Consider the following 25853-nt stretch of genomic DNA (forward strand, 5'->3'; position numbering starts at 1 on the left):
ATTTCGTTTTGAAATTTACAGACATTTTTATGCCTCCGCCACGAAGTGGTGCCGGAGGCATTATGTTTTCGGGTTGTCCGTCCGTCCGTACGTACGTCCGTACGTACGTCCGTACGTACGTCCGTACGCTTTCGTTTACGCGATAACTTGAGTAATATTGACTTGAATTCTACCAAACTTGGTCCAAGTATGAAGTATGGTGGGGCAATTAGTTGATTAGATTTTGGGTGAAATCCGCCAAAGGTCAAAGGTCAAAGGTCAAGGTCAAATCATGAAATTGTATCCGTTTACGTGATAACTCAAGACTGGATTGGGCAAATTTCACCAAACTTTGTCGGAGGATGATGTATGATGGGACAATTACTTGATTAGTTTTTTAGTGAAATCGGACTGAGGTCAAAGGTCAAAGATCAAGGTCAAATCCTGAAATTTATCTGTTTACGTGATAACTCAAAACTGGATGAAACAGCTTTCACCAAACTTGGTCCAAAGATGATGTATGATGGGACAATTAGTTAAGTAGATTTTAGTGACATTGGCAAGAGGTCAAAGGTCAAAAGGTCAAGGTCAAATGCTAAAAATGTTGCTATTCCCCCAATATCTATGCAATGCCCGAAGGTATTTTCTTGAAACTTGGTGTAGATATGTACTTCTGCATAAAGATTCTCCAGAGAGAGTTTCATGTCATAAGGTCAAAGGTCAAAAGGTCAAAGGTTAGGTGAAAATGTTGTAGTATCACTTTTCTCACAAATGGTTCAATGTACAACTTTATCTTCATGGAACTTGATACATACGCATGTACTGACTGGCAGAGATTATCTAGGGAATTTAGGGGTCATAGGTCAATAGTCATGGGGTCAAAGGTCAAGGTCAACTCAATATTTTACTATTTCCCTCATACACTAGTATATGAAATGCTTGCATTATTAGTTTTCAAATACATGCATTACCTAATGGAGATTCTCCAGGAAATTTCCAGCCAGAATGTCAAAGGTCAAAGGTTAAGGGTCAAAGGCCAGGTTTCAATGCCCCCCCCCAAAAAAAAAAAAAAAAAAATCTATTTTGTACTGTAATTACACTCTTTCTTCATACCTTGGAAATTACTCAATGCATAAACTTATAAAAGGGTCCATCAGAATTCAAGTAAAAATTCTCAAATCCGCAAATATGTGTGCCCTTCACTCTTCGACAATTATAGCAAACCCAGTTCAAGGAAAGAGAACATTTTAGTCATTTCTGACAAACCTGTCATACCACATGTATCAATATTTTGCCAGTTTAAATAAGTGAAACTGTCATGGGTCACACATTGTGAAGACATTGTACTACATGTATATGCCTATTGGGAGAATCATGCATTATGGCGGAGGCATCAGTCGCCATAGCGACATTTCTAGTTCTTTATCTAATTTTCGGTTAACGAACCTTCAGAATAAAGAATCTATAAACGATGCATTGTTTTATCATTGCTATTTCTGTCGGATTAACAGACCCTTAGAATACGAAAACAAGCTGTTTTGTGCCGTCATTTTATTCCAAAATTTCACTGGCAGAACGTTCGAAAAGACAACTGATTTCATTTTGAAATTTACGGACATTTTTTTTCTTTATTATCTTTAGGTTAACGAACCTTCAGAATATACAATCTAGTACTATTTCATTACTATTTTTTTTTCTGTTGGAGTAACGAACCCTCAGAGTAAGAAAACTGTTACTGTTTCATTCCGAAATTTTACTGGCAGAACGTTCGAAATAACAAAACTGATTTTGTTTGGAAATTAACGGACATTGTTTCTTTATTATTGTCCGATTAACGAACCTTCAGAATAATAAGGAATGTAGTATTATTCTATTATTACTTCGGAACAAACCCTCAGAGTAAACCCGTTTGGGGCATCGCTTTAATTAGAAATTTCATTGGCAGCGAACTGAACACAGGCTAACCAAACTGCTTTTGTGAATGTGAAAAACATTGTTAACTTTCACTAAATCAAGAACTGATCTGGAAGGAGAAGAATTCACGTGCTCACGAAAATCAAAACTGCGTCACAGTGATATGATATATGCCTATGTATAGGCCGTCATTGCTAAAGAGAAGAACATTTCGCTCTCTCCCGTAAAAGAAAAAAAAAAGAAAATGCTCGGCAGTTAAGCGCATGAAATGTCAAAATAATATTTTTTTTACATTACTTGAACAACCAAACATTCTTTATTTTAAATTGAAAAAAGTATTATAAATAGATAAAGAATGTATGGTTCTTCACGTCAAAACGTGGGCCTCTGTGTGCGGTATATCCATTATTAATTTTACGCGGGAAAAGCGTAGCTCCTTGAAGCAAGAGCATGATAAAAAAAAATGAATAAACACAGACACCACACTGATACTGGTGTAGAGAAAAACAAAGACAGCTTGCTCAAAAGACGCTTCCTTCTTTCAGTTTATTTTCTCCCCAGTCATTCCTATCGTTCTGCTCCCATGAACCCCTGCCATGCACGGACGATGAACAAAACAAAATATTACCGACGCTGCAATGAAAAAAAAAAAAACAAGAACAAAGAAAGAAACACGTGCTCGAAGCAAATTATCTACACTTTTCAAGTTGAACAAATTGATGTTCGTAATGAAGAATTAAAAAAAAAAACACGACCACAGGCAGTGGGGAAACTTGATATCATGGCTTGTGGAAATTTCCATGACATTTCCACGAAAGCCAGGTGTCAGGTAAAGGAATGCCGCGCGTACTGCCACCTTGCTTCAGTGGTCGTAAACAGCGTGTAAATAGCATGTAAACTAACTGGGAACATTGATGAATGGTTATCCATTTATTTTCTGCCCATGAAGGCCCCCTAACGCACCTGTTAACAAACCAAGCCAGAAGCATGTAGAGCATTACGTACGTTGAACTTGAGTTGAAAGACCATCATGACAGAATGATAATGTCGGCCCGGAGAAGGAAAATGGAATATTCACGAATGATGTTTACAAATCCATGGAAAGTGAAAAGGCTCAAATGGAACACGTGGCTTTTTAGATAAAAAGAAAAAAAATAACCCGCTGAAACTACCAAAAAAAAAATAATAACAATTTGCATTAGCTTACTCCATCGCACGTTCTTTTTTCTCTTTTTTTTAAAACGAAAGATGGAGTTATTTTTCTCTCTGCGGCAATGCTTTGAACGCATCTAATATTTTACGTCATTGCCGATGGCCAGCTTCCTAAAGAATTGATACGAATCCTTTCAAATATACGACGGTGAATTCCGGTGGTATTATAAATCCTGCTCACTATCAAAATTTAATCATCTGTTCCTTGCGCCATTTTACCAACTAACTGTTCCTGAAAATTTCATCCTAATCTGTTCCCAAATGTTCACTTATTTTGCGAATAGAGAGACAGACAGGCAGATAAACGAACAAACAAACCAAAGCAGCAAAAAAAAAAAGAAATACAACCTTTCGCGGAGGGGGGCATGCATTTCATATCGTTTGTTTTTGCGTAACCCAACAACAAGCGTGACAACAAGCGAGCACGTGTCAGCCTTCCTCAGCCTCCCTCGGCCTCCGACCCTCTCTTTCCGTCCTCTCTCTCTCCCTGTCACAATACCGTCGTACACACAGGCGGCTGTCTGTGGCCAGCTGGCTGGGTGCATGCAACCAGGGAGGTCAACCTCCCTGGTGCATGTGTGTGTGGATCCCGAATCAGAGCGCATGTGAGTGAGCAAGTGTGTGATGTGGTGTGTATGTGCTGCTAGTACATGTACGTCGCTATGTTGAGCCGTGTTGTTGTGATCGGTGCGGTGACTGCGTGGATAACTTTTTGCGCTTGTAAACTGCTGTTACTTTCAACATCTAGCTTCTTTTCTAGCCAGATAATAAAGAGTAAAAAAAGCGAGAAATTGGTCCGAACTTAGCTCGTCAAGCAAGTTCACGCGTGGTGTTACCCTTGTCGGCAAGTTCACGCGTGGTGTTACCCTTGTCGGCAAGTTTTACCCTTGTCGGCAATTGTTTTTTCAAACTGCATGCTTGTCGGCGCCGACAAGGGTGATATACGCTGGCGAGATCCCTGCTCCAACAGAACCCTGGGGTAACCAATAACAAATAACTAATAACCAATAACCATGGCAATAACCAATCCTGACATAATTCTTCTCTGCAGCAACTCAATAATCTTCATTTTTCAGTGCGTGACACACACGTGTACGTACGTATAGGACCTACACACAATGTAGATGTGTTATAGGCTTACATAAAAGTAGGCTTCATTACAGATGTATACAATAATGATATACTAGTACATGAATGTCTTGTATCGCACGAAATGCACAAAAAATATCGAGAACATGGCTACAGCTGCTAACATCTTTCACTGTGAGGTATTTAAGCAGGGGGTATAGGCCCTATAGTTATCCAGGGGATTTTTTTTTCGGGGGGGGGGGGGGGGAGCATTCCGGCCAGTGGTACTTATCCGGGGGTAGGTGTACGTCCGGGGGTAGTTTTCCGGGTGGTAGTTATCCGGCTGGTAGTTATCCGGGGGGTAGTTATCCTTGGGGTATTTTTACGGGTGGTAGTTTTCCGGGTGGTAGTTATCCGGGGGGTAGTTATCGGGATGGTAGTTATCCGGGGCGGTGGTTCTCTGGGTGGTAGTTATCCGGGGGGTAGTTATCTAGGGGGTAATTTTCCGGGGGGTAATTATCTGGGTGGTAGTTTTCCGGGTGGTAGTTATCCGGGGGGTAGTTATCCGATGGGTAGTTGTCCTAGGGGGATTTGCCGTAAGGGGTGATTGCCCCAAAAGGGTAGTTGTCCGGGGGGGGGGGGGGGGGGGGGTTGCCCTAGGGGGTAATTGCCCTAGGAGGGTAGTTGTCCAGGTGGTAGTTGCCCTAGGGGGGAATAGCCCTGGGGGGGTAATTATCCTTGTGGTAGTTATCCGGAGGGTAGTTGCCCAGGGGGTAAGTGCCTGGATACGAGGAAAACTCAAACTTGCTGCCGTGCAGCTTGTCAGACATATCAAAGAAGTTATTGAAGTCATCATATCATAATGCTTTTATGTATCAAATTTCAATGGCCTTTGTTTTTCAGAACTGAAGATAGGGATTTTTAAATGTTTTGTAATGTCGGCTATATTTGAATTTAAAATGGCAGCTGACCCAGTGATCAGATATCAATTTTTTGAATGAGCGCCCCAATATAACCCTATATGCAAAATTTCTTACTTTCTGCCAGATGTGAGCATCTTTTTCACATATCTACCCCACTACATTCTGTGGGACCTCTGCCAAATAAATCGTCCTTCGGAGAGATTCCTTCACTGAGTAGTCAGCCCTCACAAGCCACTCATGCCCCTGACATGCAAATCACACGGAATGCACGCTAGTACACTTGTAGAATGTAAGTAGCACACGTCCAGCAGGTAAGATGCATGCGAAACTCACCCAAATCCTTGTCTGCCCGCAGAAATTGTCCTGCATGCATGCAGGAAAATCTCCACATGCGACAAGCTTGTGTAGCTTGCTCGGAAAGGTGTGACAGGGCCTAAACTTGGCTGCGAGGAAATAGGAAATAAGTGCCTAACTCCAGGCAACTACAGGCGAGATACATGCTAGGTACTGTCATGTGCGGGCCATCGGCGGGGACCTCCAGGTAGCAAAAATTGTTCTTCGCAAGTCATATGCAAGGCTTGCCTGGAAAGGTGTAACATGGCCTTAAAGCTATCATCTTCCTGAACAATCTGAATATTCATTTTTAACATGAACATGATATCAGGTATACGCTGCTCGATTGTATATCAAATGAAATTAAATTTCACCTAACAATACAGCATATAAAACAAAAGTTAATCCCATCCAAAAATACATGCAAAAAGTGTAAATTTGAGCTGTATGTTGTGAAAGTGTTTGAAATTTGACCCTCATGGAAAGCCAGTTTTATCACTTTCCCGATTATTTCCGACAAATGAAACTGATATAGTGTCATCTTCAAATAGTTCTTTATTAACTGATATATGTCAGATTAGTGTCCAGGCACGTTCAGACAGGTAATATTGATATTTATTTCAGCAATATCTGAGCAATTTCTATTTAAGCACCCCCATGTCTTCATCATTGTCTACCGCCCATCATTTATATGTAGGGAAAGCAAAAAGTAATTACCAATACCATCATAAAAACATATCTTCCGTAGAGAGGGGCTGGTCATTATGCAATGAGACGCGAATCCATTGTCTTCCTATCTGTAGGGCAGATCGAGTTGACACATAGTTAAAATATTATTGAGTGGCTGCTACAGGCATTGGATCAAAGCGAATAAGACTGTTGTGACTCCATCTCTCGATCCTCCTCAGTATTATCAAAGCTGTGGTCATCTTTGGACACTGAGAACAAATATCAATGTTAGATTCTATAAGTGCACCACATCTGAATTTTCACTGTGTACACTCTGACTTTATGTAGATTTGTATTTGTTTATTTGTTTATTGTTACTGTAAAGTTCTGTGTATTCTGTTCACTCATGTTCAAGCTGACGCACCTCAACTTCGTTAGTCAACAAAGAAAAAAGATAGATGATCTCAATAATGAAAATTTCCCCAAAAATCTTGTGTGTATTTGCTCACTAAGCATAAGTATGCTGACTGCGAATGCCACACCCTGCATGCATATTTCCTTAATTTTCCCCCTTTCCTTTTCTACTTTCATCGCTGGAAAGTAGAACTCGGAAGTATACCAGAGTGTGTAGGCCAGTCATTTCTGCCACATTTTCATTCACAATAGCTGCCTATAAACTCTTCCACACAACCAACAAAATAGTGATAAACAGTGCCAGTATGAATGAAATATGATACACGTCAGTTGATTTTGCTGATGACTTATGAAATTTGAGATTTATATCTTTTGCATTTATTTACACAATACAAGCATTCCATTGACTTTTTAGGGTTGGGTTTACTGGTACATACATCAAGCTTGGTAACCACTGATAAGTTTCTTTTACCTCTTCATAAGGTATTTGTATACACAGATGTTTTACAGTATATTTTTCAAATGCTGTAGTTTAGGTACCAATTGGATCTTCTGCATTCATTGCTATTGAGAATGAAATCATGACCTTAAAATTTACTAGAAGCTTGCTTATTCCGCTTTGCTTGTATACAGTATGTGCAAGTTGTTTTGTGAGGTTATGTTTTCTTTTGTTCACATCTTTGTATATCCGTAGAAACAGGAGACTGCAATAGAGGAGATGAAAGTCATGACTGAGGCCCAACAAAAGCAGATTGAGAAACTAGAGGAGACTTTGAGTGAGCGGGACAGAATGCTGAGAGACATGGTAAAAGATGGACACAATGTCTGAATAAGCCAGCTGTCATGTGTCCTTCCATGTACTGTAAAAGTAGATATTTTCATGCAAGTAATTTTTCGCGCTTGGCCATGTAAGATGAATTTCTTGTGTTTTTAATTCCGCGGAATCAGGACATTAACTTCTGGGACATATGTCATGCAAAAATATTTGTGTGCTTTTATATTCACGCTAGCTTCTGGTTGCACAAAATGCACAAAAATGCCCACTTTTACAGTATACAATGTATGCTGTCATCTTAGACTCGAGGGTACAGCAATTGAGTGACTTGATCTGATTGAGAGGTCATATTCTCCTTTTTGGCTACCCACCAAGTCTGTCCCAATAAATGTGTTGAACCCACAACTCATATATTGTCAAATTTTTGTCAAACTAAGATACAAATTTAAAGTGTGACAGCAGAGAAGCGGTCAGATTAGAAAATTGTAAGCGTTGAGTGAGAACTCAAAAGGCATTCACCATATTTCCCACGAGTTGATTTCTAATATTGCCTTGTAACTGTGCACACTATTGAAACCCATTGTGAGGTTTCACTTTTAATGAGACGTTTTAACCAGAACTTACCTGTTGTCACTGTGTTGACAACTTCATTTGAGGGACAGTCTAGTACACCATGTAACAATTAGTACAGTACAGCATGGTATATACACCGTAAAGGCATAAGATCATTAATATTTTTGAAAAGCTGCTAATTTTACCTCTTTGCTTAAGTAACTAATTTCATTTTCAGTGAAAATGGCTTAAATTTGCATCCCTTATGTACATGTCACTGTTTTGAATTATCTCCATTACTTCACAGGAAGTTCTTATTTGTGAGTTTTTGTATAATACGCACCATCTTCATACACATCAAGTCTCACACCTCAGGGGTCTTTCTCATGCTCACACTCCTGTCAAGCCTTTTTTTCACACCTTACAAAGTGAATGTTATAGTCATGTTGACTTTGATAGATATAGTAAAATCAAATAAACAGAGTGGCAAAAGTGTCGTAGACTTGAGAATTCCAGTATTTTAGATTCTCACATATTTACTTTAAACAGTTATCCCTTACAATCACATGCAAATTAGATGAGTTGTGATGTGGGATATTGTAAAAAATATTGGCTTTTATGATAATATGTGAAATTTTAGAATTTTGTAACTTCCATGATGTGTGTTTGATTATAATGAGATTTCTACTTTTCTACTTGCTTGGTTTGTGTTTGATTATAATAAAATTTCTACTGTTCTGCTTGCTTGGTTTTCTATTCTCAGGGTTGTCTTAACCCTAACTAGGCCGGGCTATTTAGGTACTAGTAGATGAAAGAGCCAGGGGGGCTCCCAGGCCCCCCTCCAGATCTCAGCTGTCGACCGCGCGATCGCAACGAAAATTGGCACACTCGTTGCCTATGACGTAATCTAAAGTACCGTGAAATTAATTTTTCAAAAAATTATCATTTATGCTAAATTATGCGAATTTATGCATAAACATGCATAAAATCAGACAATTTGGTATAAATCACTAAATAAACCTCAAAACAGGCATATATTTTGTGTAAATATTTTTTTAGTGTCCTCAGCAAATGTAAGAGAAAAAAATTGTGCCATTGGAAAAATTTCTAAAATATTTATTGTTTTTTATGCCTCCGCCACGAAGTGTCGCCGGAGGCATTATGTTTTTGGGTTGTCCGTCCGTCCGTAATAAATTTTGTGGACAGCGTATCTAAAAAACAGTCAGAGGTATCCTAATGAAACTTGGCATGTATATGTATGAGCAGGCGAAGTTGTGCCTATCAACTTTTGGGCGCACATGCTCAAGGTCAAAGGTCAAAAGGTCAAGGTCAAATGCTCAAAATTTCACTATTACCCCTTTATCTATGCAATGTCTAGAGGTATTTTCTTGAAACTTGGTGTATGCATGAACTACCAAATAAAGATTCCCAGGAGAGAGAGCTTTGGGTCATGAGGTCAAAGGTCAAGGGTCAAATGTCAAGTGAAAATGTTAAAATTTCACTTTTTTCTCCATATCTCAAATATTTCAAGGTATCTTCATGGAACTTTTATATATATGCATGTACTGACTGGCAGTGATCATGTAGGGAATTTAGGGTTCATGGGTCAAAGGTCATGGGTCAAAGGTCAAGGTCACCTCATCAAAATGTCATTATTTCTTTCTTATCTATGCAATGCCTGCAGGATTTTTTCTTGAAACTTAGTGTATGCATGTAATACCCAATACAGATTCTCTTTAAAGTTTCTTCCCAAAAGGTCAAAGGACAAGTGAAAGTGCTAAATTTTACTTCTTCTTTAAACTTATAAAAGATTCAAAAGTTGGGTGCAAATCCTCAAATCCCCATTAAATACCTCCACTCTTAGACATTTATCCAAATAAATCTGGTTCAAGGAAAGTGAACACTCAATGCATTTGTGACAAACCTAATGAGGAAATGTTATAAATTTATCAATAAAACCCCAAAATAATTATGCTTTTCTGATATTTGCCTGAAAGCACAGTTTGCATTGAAATTGTACACAAATTAAAGTTTTTGAGCAAATTTTGGTCTGACATGCATGTACATATTTATGTGCAATTTCGGAACTGCTCTCCCGGGCATCGCAAATTTGGTGTCAAAAGATGCAGGAGATTTGAAAGAAAAAAGTCATGAAATATCACGGCGATAGCTTTTCGCGATTGCGATATATCACGCGGAACGTCGAGGGGGGGCCTCGGCCCCGGCTTCGTTAAGGTTAAACCTGGGGTGGATTGCCATAAGAATAACTTTCTGCAAGCAATGTTATTGTAGACTTAACATATCAGGCTTTTGAAAGTCATGATTCAGAAATGTATGAAAGTAAATAAAGCATTGAATATTGCAACCAACCATTGCTTTCATTGCAGGAAGTTGTTTATCATTGTGCTTGAGCGTTGACCAACCATTCGTTGAACTTACAGCCAAGGGGAAACATATTGATAATAAACTTGTGTGTCGTTCATTTTATTTCTATCCTAGGCCAGGACCCGGTCCTCTTCCTCAGCCATGTCTTCATCAGGGGAGAGCTATAATGATACAATAGCTAAATCAGCATCAGCACAGCTTCCATCAACTACATCTCTTGCCTCCACTGTATCAACAATGAGCAATATCGATGATGAGGATGAGGTGGTGGTCATTGAGCAGGAGGACCAAAAGGGCTACAAACCTGGCAGGTTGTCCAGGTATGTCTGGCTCCAATGGTTCTTGCTCTTACCATTCTTGCCATTCAAAATAACTGGCAGCAAGAGATTGTGTTTCCACTGAGTTCTTCAGTATAAATTGACAGAAAAAATTGAAATGATCACATATGGTATTGTTTTTTATGCACAATGCATGCAGCAACATCATTGTAAATACATACAAACTTTGTACTCGTAGCATATCATGGTCAACTTGTAAGATGATTTAGATTTATTGATTTTTTTTCTTATTTTTCATATGGTTTACAGGCCATTGAATTAGTTAGTAAGCAAACTTACTCTCGGCAGAAATAACTGACTGATTTCAAGAGGTTATTGGGTCTCTGCACATCTCTGTAATTTGTGCTATGAGCATTGATGTGTAACAGTTTGTGTGTAATACAGGCTTGTAACATGATCTACATCTATGAAACTAAGATACATATTCTCAAATCCAAGTTGACTTCTCTAGGACTCTGGATATTCATAGGGGATTGTACTGTACAGTACACTGCTTCCAGGCATATCCCGGAGACCACCAACACATGTTAAAATTGATGATTGCGTCAACCTCACCAACACAAACTGTGATTTTGAAGTGATTGTAGATGGCTATCTGGTGATACTATAGGTTTTCCCGGTCAATTTCACACTTAGGTCATTCAAATTCATTTAACGTGCATTCAAATTCACACAGCGCACGCGGAAATATTCGGGCATTCAAATTCAGAATTCGAGCGATCAATTTCATTTATGGGCGTTCTATTTCATTTTTGTGAATTCAAATTCACGATTGGGCGTTCAATTTCTAAATTCGAGCGTTGCATTTCTTACTCGTGCATTCAAATTCATGCGATAGTCATGTGATAGTCGCGATGGGCTTGTTTGGAGCGTTCAATTTCATTTTCAGGCGATCGAGTTCCTACTTCGTGCGATCAATTTAACGAGGGAAATGGAGTAGACTTTTTTTAAGAAAGAAGCAAGGATACACAACCAATGAAGGGTTGCGTATAGTGTAATTATTAATGTTTAAAGGTCCTACATTGCTCTCGGTTCATGTATTCTTTGTTTTTCGTCTAAAAAATTCTAAATTGTAAGGTCCAATCAGCAGTGCATCCAAACAACACAACGACAGTCTAATCATATTTCTTTATGATACTGCATGCATGCTGACAACGCCCAAACACTAACCACATAATGGTAATACATCAATTTAAAGACAAACTGACACACAATGACCTCACATATTCCCGCAAAAGTAAACCAATAAGATAGCAATAAACAAATTAGACGTATACGATGTTCATGTTATCAGTTTCAATGTAGGCCTAGTCGAAATTGCTTTTTTTTTTTTCTGAAGGTGTCAACCATGCTCGTCTGTAGGCATATACAGTACCTAATGTTTGTTTGTTTGTTTATTTGTTTGTTTGTTTCATTTTCCGTCTAAGAAGATGGCTGCCATTGCTGGTCTTCTATAGGGTCCAGTTAGATATCAAGTGGGATCACTTTACTGGGTTAAACACTCTGCTCTTTGCCATGAATAAATGAAGTGGGATCTTTTGCGTGCAGGAGTTGTGACTCTGTCACACATGGGACCTCCATTTTACGTCCTATCAGAGGGACATGTGCTTGTATATTCCTTTTTGTGAAGCCCGAGTTCATATTGTCAATGAACAGGTGGACTTCTACTGCAAAATAAATAATATTCATCATAAATCCCGATAAATCCCTAAAGTAACTAAATTCCGGCCTTCTTTTAAATTGAATGCAGCTATTTGGAACATGGTTGCCTATTCACGAATTTGAATGACCGACGAGATTTCGTCGCCAGCTTGACATGAATTTGAATGCTCATTACTGAAATGCGTGCTCCTCTCTTATATATGAATGCTCCGACAGTGAATTTGAATGCTTCGATAGTGAATTTGAATGCTCCGAAGGTGAATTTGAATGCTTCGACAGTGAATTTGAATGCTCCGATGGTGAATTCGAATGACCGGATTTTGAATTTGATTGCTGATTCAGTGCTGCGAGCGTGGAATGCGTGAAATTGAATGCTCGGAATAGGAACTTGAATGACAAAAGTATGAAATTGACCAGGAAAACCTATATTAAAGATATTAACCATCACAGATATTAAAATCACCCATATCCTCTTAAGCAAGGTAGAACCTTAAGTTGTGTCATTAATCACCTTGCAGAAACCGCAGAGGATTTTTCCTCTCTCTTGTTTTTATGCCTCCAGCACGAAGTATCACCAGACCCATTATGATTTCGGGCTGTCCATCTGTCCGTCAGTATGTCTTTCTGTCCATAATCAATTTTATGTATGGTGTAACTTTTGAAGCTGCCATGTACTTTTCAAGAATGCATGCACAAAAGTTGCGGAGAGATTTTCAGAAGAAATAGGGAGAACACATTTTCAACCCCTTCTTTTTTTCTTCTCTTTCGTATCAATTTACACATGATTCCTGTTTATTCTTTCTCAATAATAATGATCCTTATACTTATGTAATAACAATACAAAGACTGTTAATACTATAGATTTGATTGGTTGGTATGTGACTCCATGCTGATGTTTTTCATTGTTTTTAGTGCGTACAGTTATTACGAGGTAATATGAGCAGTGCCATGGACCTCATTATACATGTGTTCCTTTTACTGTATAAGGAAAAGGCAGAATAGTTAGGGCATGTTATTTTTCAAATTGTTCATTATGAGTTCAAGCTTGATTAGCTTGATTCCAAATTCTACTGCATTGTCAGCATTTACTTTAATACACCACTCAGGAAAATGATTACAAACATAAAATTAATGAATTATTCATGTCACTATTTTAAAGCTATGGACTGGGGTAGTCCTACCTTATGTATGCAATTTGTATGTTGTCTCATCTATAAATTCTGTAGGGTGGAAATTGATGCAACCCCACTACAGAAGAAGAGCCAACGAAAGGGGCGCTCCACTCGAGCCACCAAGCTCTCCACACGATCCCTAAAGAAGAGGGCAGGGGATGAGGTCAGTGTGCCCACATTCAGAATATATGAACTGTACAGTACATACCGTTATATTCCCTATAGTTGTTACAGTGCACTCCCGTTAAAACGAAATGCTCAGGACCGGCAGTTTTCTTTCGTTATAACGAAATTTCGTTATAACCGAACAAATACAATATACACGTAACGAAAAACAAGGAAACCACGCAATTATCATATACTGTTTGTTGAATACTCATCATACACTGGAAATCTATGTGAAATTGGATGTTACCTTTTTGATTTCATTGAATATTACATTTAAAAGAGAGCATATAAAACTTGTTTGCATTGTCACACATGTATAAAAAATAACGGTTAACCCTAACTAGGCCGGGGGGGGGGGGGGCCTCCGAGGCCCCCCCTCAACGTTCCGCGCGATGTATCGCAATCGCAAAAAGGTATCACTGCGACGTTTCATGACTTTTTTCTTTCCAGTCTCCCGCATCTTTTGACACCAAATTTGCGATGCCCGGGCTCGCGGTTCCGAAGTTATGCATAAATATGTACATGCATGTCACACCCAAAATTGCTCAAAAACGTGAATTCGTGTATAATTTCAATGCAAACTGTGCTTACAAGGCAAATTTCATAAAAGCATGATTATTTGGGGGTTTTATTGATTAAAATCAATGAATAACATATTTTCTTGTTCTGAGCGTTGTCCCGGACAAATTTCATCGAAAAAAACAATGGAAAACATAAAGTCGAAAAAACAGAGAAATACATGAGAAATTCAAAAAACAATGAAATACTTCAGAATTTTTTCTGATATCACAATCTTTTTTTATTACATTTGCTAAGGACACTAAAAAGAATATTTACACTACAAATGTGCCTCTTTTGAGCTTTATTTTGTGATTTATACCAAATAGTCTGATTTCATGCATCATTACGCATAAATTAGCATAATTTAGCATAAATGATAATTTTTTGAAAAATTAACTTCATGGTACTTTAGATTACATCATAGGCAATGTGTGTTCCAATTTTCGTCGCGATCGCGCTGTCGACGGCCGAGATCTGGAGGGGGGGGGGGCCTGGGAGCCCCCCCTGGCTCTATCAACTGCCTAAATAGCCCGGCCTACTTACGGTTAAGGATTCAGTTACAATTCGCTATGCCAAAGGTTCGTTCTTACAAAAGTTCGTTACTCCGAAGGCTCCTTATTCCAAAGTTTCGCCATTCCCGGGATTCCGAAGGTTTGTTCATTTGAAGCTTTGCTCTTCGGAAGATTCGTTATTCCGAAAGTTCATAATTCAGATATTAAAAGGAGTGTACAGTACTGGTTGAGATGGGGATTCATGTTTTTAACATTCCCAAGTGAGATAATGAGAAACCTCTTATGAAATATGAAAAAGCATGTAATTTTAACCCTAATCAGGCTGGGGGGGCGGAATCCGCCCCCCCCCTCGACGTTTCGCGCAATATCTTCGCAGCGCGATAAGCTCCCGCCGTGATGTTTCATGACTTTTTTCTTTCAAGTATCGCGCAACTTTTGAGACCAAAATTGTTGCTCCTGCGCATACCGTTTTGACGCGACGCCCGTTCGAAAAAAATTTGTCAACCCCAAAATTGCTCCAAAACGTGATTTTGTGTACAAATCCAATGCAAATTGTGTTTTTTTAATTAATTCACATAAAAATTCATATCTTGACTTAGAATGGACGAAATTAATTTATTTTAGCATAATAAAGTTTCGAAAAATGTCTGTGACAAATTTTGGCCAAACAAAAACAAAAGGTCGAAAAACAAAGAAATACATAAGAAATTCAAAAAACAATCAAATACGTAAGAAATTAATTTCGATACAGATTTTTTTTTTTTATCCTATGTCTCAGGAGAATGATACAAGAAACATTTTTAAAAAGAAATTAGCTTAATTAGAGCATTAATAAGTGATTTAGAGCCCCCAACTGATTTTATGCATAAATGAAATGAAATGAGATTTATTCATATTCCACATGGTGGACATTATATGATAGAATATACAGGGTATAGTGGACATTATATCAAAACTATACAGAGTACAGGGTTCTCGCCAGGAATTTCTTCACGCTTGTCGGCATTTATACACGCTGTTCTGGGGGTGGGTATGGGAGGGGGGTTCCCCCTCCCGCGCCTTCGCTAATGCTCAATACAACACAGATAAATCGCCGCTAAAATGCCACTAAATGCGACATTTTCACGGAGATGTAATGAACGTCGTGAGGGGCATATTCTCACAGAAACAATGCAGAAACTCCATACCTTTTGTTAGCGGCAGTTCCTAAATAATAAATGAAAGAGAAGTAGGTGCCGTTGGTGGAGGTTCCGATTTCTTTTAGGCCTTTCCTGTTTCACTGTTGCAATAATTAGCCGCCTCTGCATCTCAACAACGCGCGCCGTGTTGCTTTCTCGCCGTCTGCTCGACCACGTGGTAGGCCTACTGCATGCAGATGCGCGAGAAGCGATCGAGAACTTTCGGGACATCGTTGCACTTTCCTTTCTGGGTATACTGCGGTAGTTTGGCCGTGACATCAAAGAGATATCATACAAAAATGTAATGATGGTCATTATTCCGAAGGTTTGTTTAATCATAAAATGAAACGAGTCATTACTGAGTACTTCGAAGGTTTGTAATCGAAAATAACAACACCACCAAAGGTCGGTACTACAGATGAATGTTCAAAATAAAACTGATTTCGTTCGAAGATTAACTAGCATTTTTTCTTTATTATTTTCCGATCAATGAACCTTCAGAAAGGAATCTATCATCTATCATCGTTATTGTTTCAGAATAACAAACCTTCAGAATAAGAAAACACCGATTTGGGGCCGTTGTTGTATTCCGAAATTATACTGGCAGAACATTCGAAATAACAAAACTGATTTTGTTTGGATATAAACGAATATTTTCTCCTTTATAATTTTTCTATTAACGATCATTCAGAATTAAGAATGTAGAGTATCATTTTGCCATTATTCTTTCGGAGTAACGAACCCTCAGGGTAAGAAACTGTAACCGTTTTCATTTCTTCTTTATCGTTTTCCGATTAACGATCGTTCAGAATTAAGAATCTAAAGTATTTTATTGTTATTCTTTCGCAGTAACGAACCTTCAGAGTGAAAGAAAACTGTAACCGTTTTGGGGCCGTCGTTTTATTCTGAAATTTCACTGACGGAGACATTCGAAATAACAAAACTGATTTTGTTGTGAAATGAACGGACATTTTTTTGTAATCATTTTTGGATTAACGAACCTTCAGAATAAGGAATATAGCATTATTTTATCATTGATCTGTCGGAGTAACGAACCCTAAGAGTAAGAAAAGTGCAACTGTTTTTTGGGCAGTTGTTTTATTCCAAATTTCACGGGCAAAACGCTCGAAATGATGCACTGATTTTGTTTTGAAATTTACGGACATTTTTCTTTATTCAATTTTTGGTTAACAAACCTTCAGAATAAAGAATCTATACAATTTATTATTTCATCATTACTACTTCTGTCGGAATAACAGACCCTTTGGCCCGAATTCACGAAGATGGTACAAATTAAACCGTGGTTTAAACCATGGACAAAAACCATGGAGAGCGAAGTGTCGCATGGAATATTTCGTTACGAAATCAGTCATTTCGTCGATGAAATGATTATTTGGTAAAGGAAATGACAACATTTTGTAACTAAATGAACATTTCGTACACGAAATGATAATTTCGTTAACGAAACGGTCATTTTGTCGACGAAATGACCAATTTCGTGAGGATATATTCCGTGCGACACTTGGCGCTCCATGGTTTTTGTCCATGGTTTAAACCATGGTTTCATTTGTACCACCTTTGTGAATTTGGGCCTTAGAGTACGAAAACACGCTGTTTTGTGCCGTCGTTTTATTCCGAAATTTCACTGACAGAACGTTCGAAATAACAAAACTGATTTCGTTGTGAAATGAACGGACATTTTTTCTTAATCATTTTTTGGATTAACGAACCTTCAGAATAAGGAATATAGCATTATTGTCCCCGCCGAACGAGTTCAAGCAGGGGACTATGAAACGGGCTCCGTACGTGTGTGTGTCCGTGTGTGTGTCCGTCCGTGTGTCCGTCCGTCCGTCCGTCTGTGTGTGCGTCCGTGTGTGATCAAAATGTTCAAAATGCTACTCCTTCGCCATTTCTAACCCGATTTTGATTCTGTTTGCTTTATATGATAGCACTACATGGGAGCTTTGAAACTTCTATACAGAATTTCAGTTGTGACCTTTGACCTTGACCTTTGACCTATATTGTACATTTTGCTTCAAAATGCTACTCCTTCGCCATTTCTAACCCGATTTTGATTCCGTTTGCTTTATATGATGGCACTAGGTGAGGGCTTCAAAACTTCTACACATAATTTTGACCTTTGACTTCTTTGACCTTTGACCTTGATTTTTGACCCGATTTTGATTCCGTTTGCTTAATTTCGCGGTCACAGAGAAATAGGATTTGTAGTAAAGCATGTCATGAGTCTGATTCTTCCAAGTTTAGCACTTCGATGATTTTGTGTGTGAACAATAGACAGAACTTGGACAAAAGAGATTCCCGACATCCTCTACAAAATTCCTCATTTCTCTTTGACCGCTGAAGCAAATCGAATGGGGTTTTCTGTAAGATGTGGGCAATGAGCTATAGTTTCAAACCCTGAATTTGTATTTAGATTGATGCAATGTTTTTAAAGCTATCATTGCGTAGGGCCCCGTTGTAATTTTTTTGGGACATACGGTACATAAACATTTTACCACCTTCAGTAGTTTGACCAAGTCCAAGGTTCATCAGTCAGACCGCAGCACCCGATAATTTGCTCATATTTATTCAACTCGTATGCAAGCCCGCTCGAGGCTTGCATACGTAATGAGCTGCGGAAGGGGATTTTGTCCTTGGGCTTTGGCAACAAAAATACACCTTATATTCACAAATTTGGTATCAAATTCAAGGAAAATATGTAAGCTATCGTCACATGTTACTCGAATTATTGTAAATGAAAAATATCACAGCGTAATTTGAGCTTGAAATATGATTTTAAACAAGTAATTCGTGTAGTACACGTTCAAGACGTCAAAAGAATACCAACTTCACCTTGCCTCTCAATGAAAATGCAGTATTTGGTAGTCCATCTCTTAATCTGTGTATCCATGTAAATATCTTGACAATTTGTTGCTTAATCCGTTCAGGAACCAGTAAAATATACATTGATGTCAGTGCTGGTCAGCTTGAAACCGTGCAATCTCAAGAGTAAGCTCTCTCATTGGACAGCGCTTGCATTCAGCGCTTGCATTACGTCATTACGCTGCTACGGTTTCATGCCACGTGCGTGCATAGCGCATGCTTGCATACAGGCACGCGTGTAGTTCTGTGCTTCGGACAGAAGCTAGAAGCTAGAAGCTTGGTACAGCGCGCGCCAGTCGCCGAAATTACACTCTTTCGCGCCACTGTACGCTTTGTGTGGAGCATACTTCCGGCTTAGGAGTGAATTTTACAGACATTTCAAAATGGAAAAACTAGTATAAATCATGCTTGCGTCTCCTTGACTCCAATATATGATGAGCATCTAAGTTTCCTCTATACGAAAAAGCCAAAATCAGAAACAACAATTTCTTAATCCGGTCAGGAACCAAAAACTAACTTTCGACGACAAAATCTTCAGTGAAAAGCAGGTAAAATTTACGATAATTCAACTGATTATATCGTCATGATAAGAACCGATATTATACGCAAATTTGGTATCAAAATAAAGATCAAAGTCTGGAGAACAACTTTAGGTGACTTGTAGCCACGATGAATGTACAAGTACACGTGCTGCTGTCTGACTGTTCATTTATTGCGGGAATGTTACCAATGTGCAGTATTATCATTTAGAAATCTTGCTTGACTGCGCAATTGGTTTTTTAAAAAATGAAATAAAAAGATAAAAATGAAATAAAATTACATAGCACCCTGACTGCAGATCTGTGAAAACATTCACTGTAAGTACTGCCCTATCAATTCAACATAATGGCAAGCGTATAAATATTTATGAAAGGTACAAGCCTGAATGTCTATTGTACTACCATAAAGCTAGATTGCTGGCATGTAAAATAGGTTGTGCAAAAATGCTGTCATGTTAGATGAGATAAAGTTGGGGTGGAATCAATGAACTTTGAAATATTGAAACATTGAAACACACTATGATCACAAATTGCTATTTGCAGGCAAGACATTACTCTAATTGTTCTTTTGTACAACATTAGACCTTGTTGAGGTAATCCTGCCTTGCTTACGTTTCATTAACTTCAATCTTAGCTTTAATTATGTACATTGTAATTTATCCTTATTGCCCAATTAAGTTTTCTATAAAATGTTGAAGCAAGTTCTTGATATATCAACCAGCATGAATTGCTTCCACTACAGTAAATGTTTTTCTGCTATAGAATTCAGATGCTGTCAGTTCCAAGAAACTGCGAAGTGAAGACAATGGGGCACCATGCACAAGAGGCCAATCACGCCGAGCTACAAGGGCCTCCAGCAAAGTCAGCATTCATGAGGTTTGTACCTTTATTCTTTTTCTCTGGTGTGAGAATATTCATGCGCATACAGTGGATTCCTCTTGTAACGAAGTCCTCGGGACCAGCAGTTTTCTTTCATTGTATCAAAATTTTGTTACAACCAAACAAATAAATGATGAAAAACATGAGAGCCAATTATTTTGCCACCTTGATTTTAATTTCGTTGTAACCAGAATTTCGTTTTAATCGTGTTCGTTATAATGGGAGTGCACTGTACAGACTTCTTTTGCATCCTAATTTGTCATTTAAGTTTTATTGTTTTGTAATTTCATTGCTTCATAATTATTGCCTGCTACATGTATATCATTTCAGGATTGTATCTTCATGTTTGACCCTCGGGTGCAGGCTACTGTCAAGGAAAGGTGTCTTGAAGTAACAAATTTTAAACACTGTTTGATTTAGAACCATCGTTTGATTTATTGTTTGAGGTAATCAACCAGTTTATTCATACTAGCTGTTTTATCTGCTTTAATTTGTTTACTCAGTTTTGAATAGCACATTTCCAGATGCATTGTAATCATATAGCAAAGCATGATATTTTATTTCGGAAGTCTCGAAAGAGACTACGATGCATAAAGAGTAATAATAGGAGAGCCCGCACGCGCGTCCAGCAATACGTTCGCGTTCGTTCCAGCCGACAGGAGGTTCTCCTGCATAGCTCCGCGGTTTGAAATTTTTCCATAAATTCATCGCCGGAATTTTCCTTCTCGCGAGAAAATTTTGCTTCGCCGGTCATCCGGAACCTACTGAGAAGTGTTTTGACGCATCTTTCGAGCCTAATCGTTACGTTGGTTCGATAAATATGAGCTCGAAAGAGCAGCACGATCCATCCTTCGCTTTACGTGCTACACGTGGACAGGAGGTCTGTGCCACGAAGTCAGAGTTACCACCACCAGCGCCTCCCTCCGGCGATGCCGGTACGGCGCACGTACAGAAGAATGTGAGCATCGGAAAGGCTCAAGATTCAGGGAAGAAGACGATGAAGAAAATTCCCAAAAAAGCTCCTCATACGGTATCGAAAGCCCCTTCCGAGGATCGGGCGTCTACCTCCGGGGACGTTAGTTCTCATCTAGACAAACTTGAAAATCTCCTCGCCGAAGTGGTGAAACACCTTCCCCAATCGCATGATAAAACCACTAGCCGTGCTGCTGTGGTACATACAGGCGCGTCTACATCGAAATCTACAGCGGAGGAATTTTCCCGCTTGCCTACTAACGTCCGCCATTTTGTTGGGGACGATTTTGATACGTCTACGTCTGAAGACGCAGAGCGTGATGGACCGTTCGATTTTGACGAAGGGGTGGAAGAGGTTCCCCCTGCTGCACAGCTACCACAGTTGGCAGCCAAGTATGCTATCCCCCTCGGGATTGGGGAGGCAGTTGACGAGGAAATCGCAAAATCGGTGAACTACTTTATTGGCAACAAACTAGAAGATAAAGCCATCGAGGAAACGGTTGAAAAATACCCCCCACCGAGCAACTGCCCCCACCTCGATACACCTAAAGTGAACGCTCCCATTTGGGAACACTTGCAGTCCGTCACGCGTAATCGTGATTTGAAACTACAGCGAGTGCAGAAATGTCTGACTCGCGGTATTGGGGCTCTTCTTCGCTCTCTCGACGCGCGAGATATCTCCGAGTCTCAGCAAGACGCACTTGCTCTATTGAGTAATGCGCACTTTGAACTGAATTGCGTGCGGAAGGAGCTGATCAAGCCGGACATCAACTCGGAATACGTGCATCTCTGTAAGCCTTCTACACCAGTCACGCAGCTGTTGTTTGGTGATGATCTCACAAGACAGATGAAAGATCTAAAAGAACAACATAAGGCCTCTGCTGGGGTCATGAGGACCCAGCAGAAACATACTTCTCGTCCGAGCGGCTCTTTCCATCCGTACAGACGGCCCTTCAACAGCGGAGCTCGCCGGCAGGCTCGCGATGCGGGCTGGACGGGCTCGCGTAGCGCTGCAGCCTCACGCTTCGTGCATGGAACGGCAAATCGTCCTTTTTTAGACCAGCGCTACCAGGGGAAGTCGCGACCTCCCCCACAGCAACGGCCACAGAGCAGAGCTCATCCACAGGCCAGAAGCAAGACTCCCCACAACAAGTAACCCAACAGCCCGCCTCTGAAGAGGTAGGAGATATAGATTCAACATATTGCTCATTTGACATGTCAGTAACTGACCATGATTCATTTCTACCTTATCTAGAAGAACGGTATTCTAGATCTACTCCTCAATTTACTAGATCTATAGAATCTAGACCTACCACTTCATGTGTAAATGACCATCCAGTTGGAGGTCGACTGAGGCTTCATGCATGTAATTGGGAGAAGTTAACTTCAGATCCCACAGTACTACAAGCTGTGAATGGCTATAAACTTGAATTCAAGCCTGAATGTTTTCCACCTGAAAGGGTTAATCCTTTGGTTCAGTTCAAAGTAAAGAATGAAGATTTGGCCAATATCCAAGCTGAAATTGATTCACTGGCAGCCAAGAATGTTATTGAACCTTGTTCACATGAAGTGGGGGAGTTCATCTCGAACATTTTTACCCGCCCTAAGAAGAATGGCAGCCTTCGGGTCATTCTTGACCTCTCAGAGTTGAACAAAAGCCTAGTCTATCAGCATTTCAAAATGGATTCCATCCATACAGCAATGCAATTTATTACACCAGATTGCTTGCTAGCCTCAGTCGACCTTCAGGATGCTTACTATTCAGTACCAGTTGATCCGCAGGATAGGAAATGCCTGCGATTTGTGTGGCAGGGCAAACTTTGGCAATATTGCGCACTGCCAAACGGGCTTAGTACAGCACCGCGTTTGTTCACAAAGCTTCTCAAACCGGTTTTTGCTCATCTGAGAAGAGCAGGTCACATGGTAGTGGGATACCTTGATGATACTATCATTATTGGGAAGAGTGAGGCTAGCACTCAAAGAGCAGTCGATGCTACGACTGATCTCCTCAAAGACTTGGGGTTTCTTGTCCATCAGACTAAATCAGTGTTAAAACCCACTAAAGAAATCACCTTTTTGGGATTTGTCCTTAACTCTCTGAACATGACAGTTACTCTTCCTGAATCTAAGAAGGAAGATATCACTGCTGAGTGCACAAGTCTGTTGCATGCCACAGAATCCTCTATCCGAGAAGTGGCTAGAGTAATAGGGAAACTGATTGCTACCTTTCCTGCAGCCCAATATGGGCCCCTCTACTACAAAATCTTGGAAAAAGAGAAGATTTTGGCATTGAAGGCCAATAAAGGTCATTTTGATAGGAAAATGAGCTTGTCTAGTAGAGCCAAACAGGAACTTAAGTGGTGGATTGATCACATACAGTACACCTCTAATCCTATCGACAGACCCAGGCATACAATAGAATTGCGCACTGATGCGAGTGGGTCTGGTTGGGGAGCAACAGACATGTGCACAAACATAGGGGGACGATGGAATGAAGTGGAAAGAGAAAAGGCTGTTAACAATGAGATAAATTATCTAGAAACCCTTGCAGCAGGATTGGCATTGAAGTCCTTTTGCTCTAACCTGAGAAATGTTCATGTTCTCATTAGAATGGATAATACAACTGCAGTCTCATATATCAACAATATGGGGGGCTTCAGATCCCAGGAATGCAACAATTTGGCACATGATATTTGGGAATGGTGTATTGAAAGACAGATTTGGATCACAGCCGCCTACTTGCCAGGACGGCTCAATACCACAGCAGACTTCATGTCAAGGAAGTTTAATGATCGAACAGAGTGGATGCTTAACAAAACCCAATTTACAGAAGTGGTAGAACATTTCGGCCTCCCTGAAATCGATCTTTTCGCTTCCAGACTTAATGCACAGCTACCCAGGTATATCACTTGGCAGCCTGATCCTTCGGCAGAGAATGTAGATGCATTTACAGTGGATTGGGGTCCATTATGGTTCTATGCTTTCCCTCCCTTCTGCCTTATCCCTAAATGTCTGCAAAAGATAAGGGCAGATAAAGCCACAGGGTTGTTAATAGTACCAAACTGGCCTACACAATCATGGTTCCCAGCACTTCAGGACATGCTGACTGAAAAACCACTTGTCCTATGTAGACATGCACAACTTCTTGTTCAACCTGTGTCTTTTATGCCCCACCCCTTGCACAAACATTTGGATTTGCTCTGTTGCAGGCTTTCAGCCAACCCTTCAGGTCGCAGGGATTGAGTGCAGGGACCGTCAAGGTCATCGTAGCTTCTTGGAGGAAATCTACACGACAGCAATATCATAGCTTCATCAGCAAATGGAAAGTTTTCTGCACTGCCAACAACATTAACTATCTCCAGACCTCATCGGAATGGGCACTAGAATTTCTTTCAGACTTGTTCCATAAGGGAGCCAGCTACGGTACTATAAACTCTGCTAGAAGTGCACTGGCTTCTTTTCTGACACTCACAGACAGTTCGTTTTCCATAAGCACTCATCCTCTAATAACTAGATTTGTGAAGGGAGTCTTTCACTTACGACCCCCCAGACCACGCTACACGGAGGTGTGGGACGTTAAAACTGTCCTCAACTATCTGAGGAGGAAATCACCAGCAGGCGAATTGGGTTTGAAAGAGCTAACGTTGAAAGTGACAATGTTATTAGCGCTTCTCTCAGCACAGCGGGTGCAGACATTGAATGCTTTGAGAATAGACAAGATGACATTCAAAGACAACTCTGTCAATTTCGTCATTGATGACTTGTTAAAGCACCACAGACCTGGTAATACAGGCCAAGTCGTTAGCCTAAGAGCGTACCCTCCAGACAGACGAGTTTGCATTGTACGATACCTTCGAGAGTATCTGAGAAGGACTCAGATCATTAGGAAGGACCAAAAGTATCTGTTAATAAGTTTTTGTAAACCGTATCACAGGGTTTCTACCCAAACTTTGTCACGATGGATTAAGACAGTTATGACAGAAGCTGGGATTGACACCAGCTTGTTCTCGGCACACTCCACGAGAGCAGCCTCAGCGTCTGCTGCCCAGAGGAAAGATCTGCCTGTACATGAGATTTTGGCACAGGCAGGCTGGAGTAACGAGAAGACTTTTCAAACATATTATGCGAAACCCCTCAGGAATGAGAATAGGGGTTTCAGCCATGCAGTATTATCATAAAAGGTAAAGCCATACATTGTACCCCTTGTGGTAATTATGGTCATTGGCACAGTTCTGTGTGGCCAAAAAATGTGACTACCAGCTTCAAAGTCTCCTATTATTACTCTTTATGCATCGTAGTCTCTTTCGAGACTTCCGAAATAAAATAGAAAATTTAAATGAGAACTTACCTGTTTGAAATTTAAATTGTATTTTATGAGGAAGGCGAAGGAAGAGACTACAGTCCCTCCTCTCCCACCCTTCTTCATAATCTCAGGTAGTTCTCAATAGCAGTAGGATGACTGCTGGTATTGGTATTCACATTTTTCGGAGCTACTAATATTGCTGGACGCGCGTGCGGGCTCTCCTATTATTACTCTTTATGCATCGTAGTCTCTTCCTTCGCCTTCCTCATAAAATACAATTTAAATTTCAAACAGGTAAGTTCTCATTTAAATTTTCTATTATGCAGTCTTCAAGGACAGTTGATTCAGCAGTGAAGGAGCGTATTTATAGTGAGCAAAATCAGATCTCAATTGTTGGGGTTTTTATGCCTCCGCCAACGAAGTGGCCAGAGGCATTATGTTTTCGGGTCGTCCATCCGTCCG

General features: G+C 39.9%; 2 protein-coding genes across 6 annotated transcripts in view; both read left to right on the forward strand.

Moving 5' to 3' along the window:
• The window catches only part of LOC139711016 (uncharacterized), a 239463-nt gene that overhangs the window by 196374 nt on the left and 17236 nt on the right, over nucleotides 1–25853 (forward strand). For all 5 annotated transcript variants that reach the window (XM_071622933.1, XM_071622938.1, XM_071622937.1 and 2 more), the window contains 4 exons: nucleotides 7207–7317; nucleotides 10339–10544; nucleotides 13451–13559; nucleotides 20000–20113. In XM_071622933.1, coding sequence (XP_071479034.1) covers nucleotides 7207–7317; nucleotides 10339–10544; nucleotides 13451–13559; nucleotides 20000–20113 — 540 coding nt within the window. The remainder of the gene's footprint in view (nucleotides 1–7206; nucleotides 7318–10338; nucleotides 10545–13450; nucleotides 13560–19999; nucleotides 20114–25853) is intronic.
• LOC139711014 (uncharacterized) lies at nucleotides 20695–25644 on the forward strand. Its single transcript, XM_071622931.1, has 2 exons — nucleotides 20695–22267; nucleotides 24298–25644. The coding sequence occupies exon 1, from the start codon at nucleotides 20937–20939 to the stop codon at nucleotides 22242–22244; it is 1308 nt and encodes a 435-aa protein (XP_071479032.1). The 5' UTR covers nucleotides 20695–20936; the 3' UTR covers nucleotides 22245–22267; nucleotides 24298–25644.

The sequence above is a fragment of the Diadema antillarum genome, unplaced genomic scaffold (assembly GCF_040938485.1).
Source record: "Diadema antillarum isolate AM-2024a unplaced genomic scaffold, OU_Dant_1.0 seq00001602_RagTag, whole genome shotgun sequence".
NCBI lineage: Eukaryota > Metazoa > Echinodermata > Echinoidea > Diadematoida > Diadematidae > Diadema > Diadema antillarum.

Bases quoted from the DNA above. Each gene is read 5' to 3' on its own strand.
- LOC139711014 (XM_071622931.1), top strand. From the start codon at position 20,937: ATGAGCTCGAAAGAGCAGCACGATCCATCCTTCGCTTTACGTGCTACA.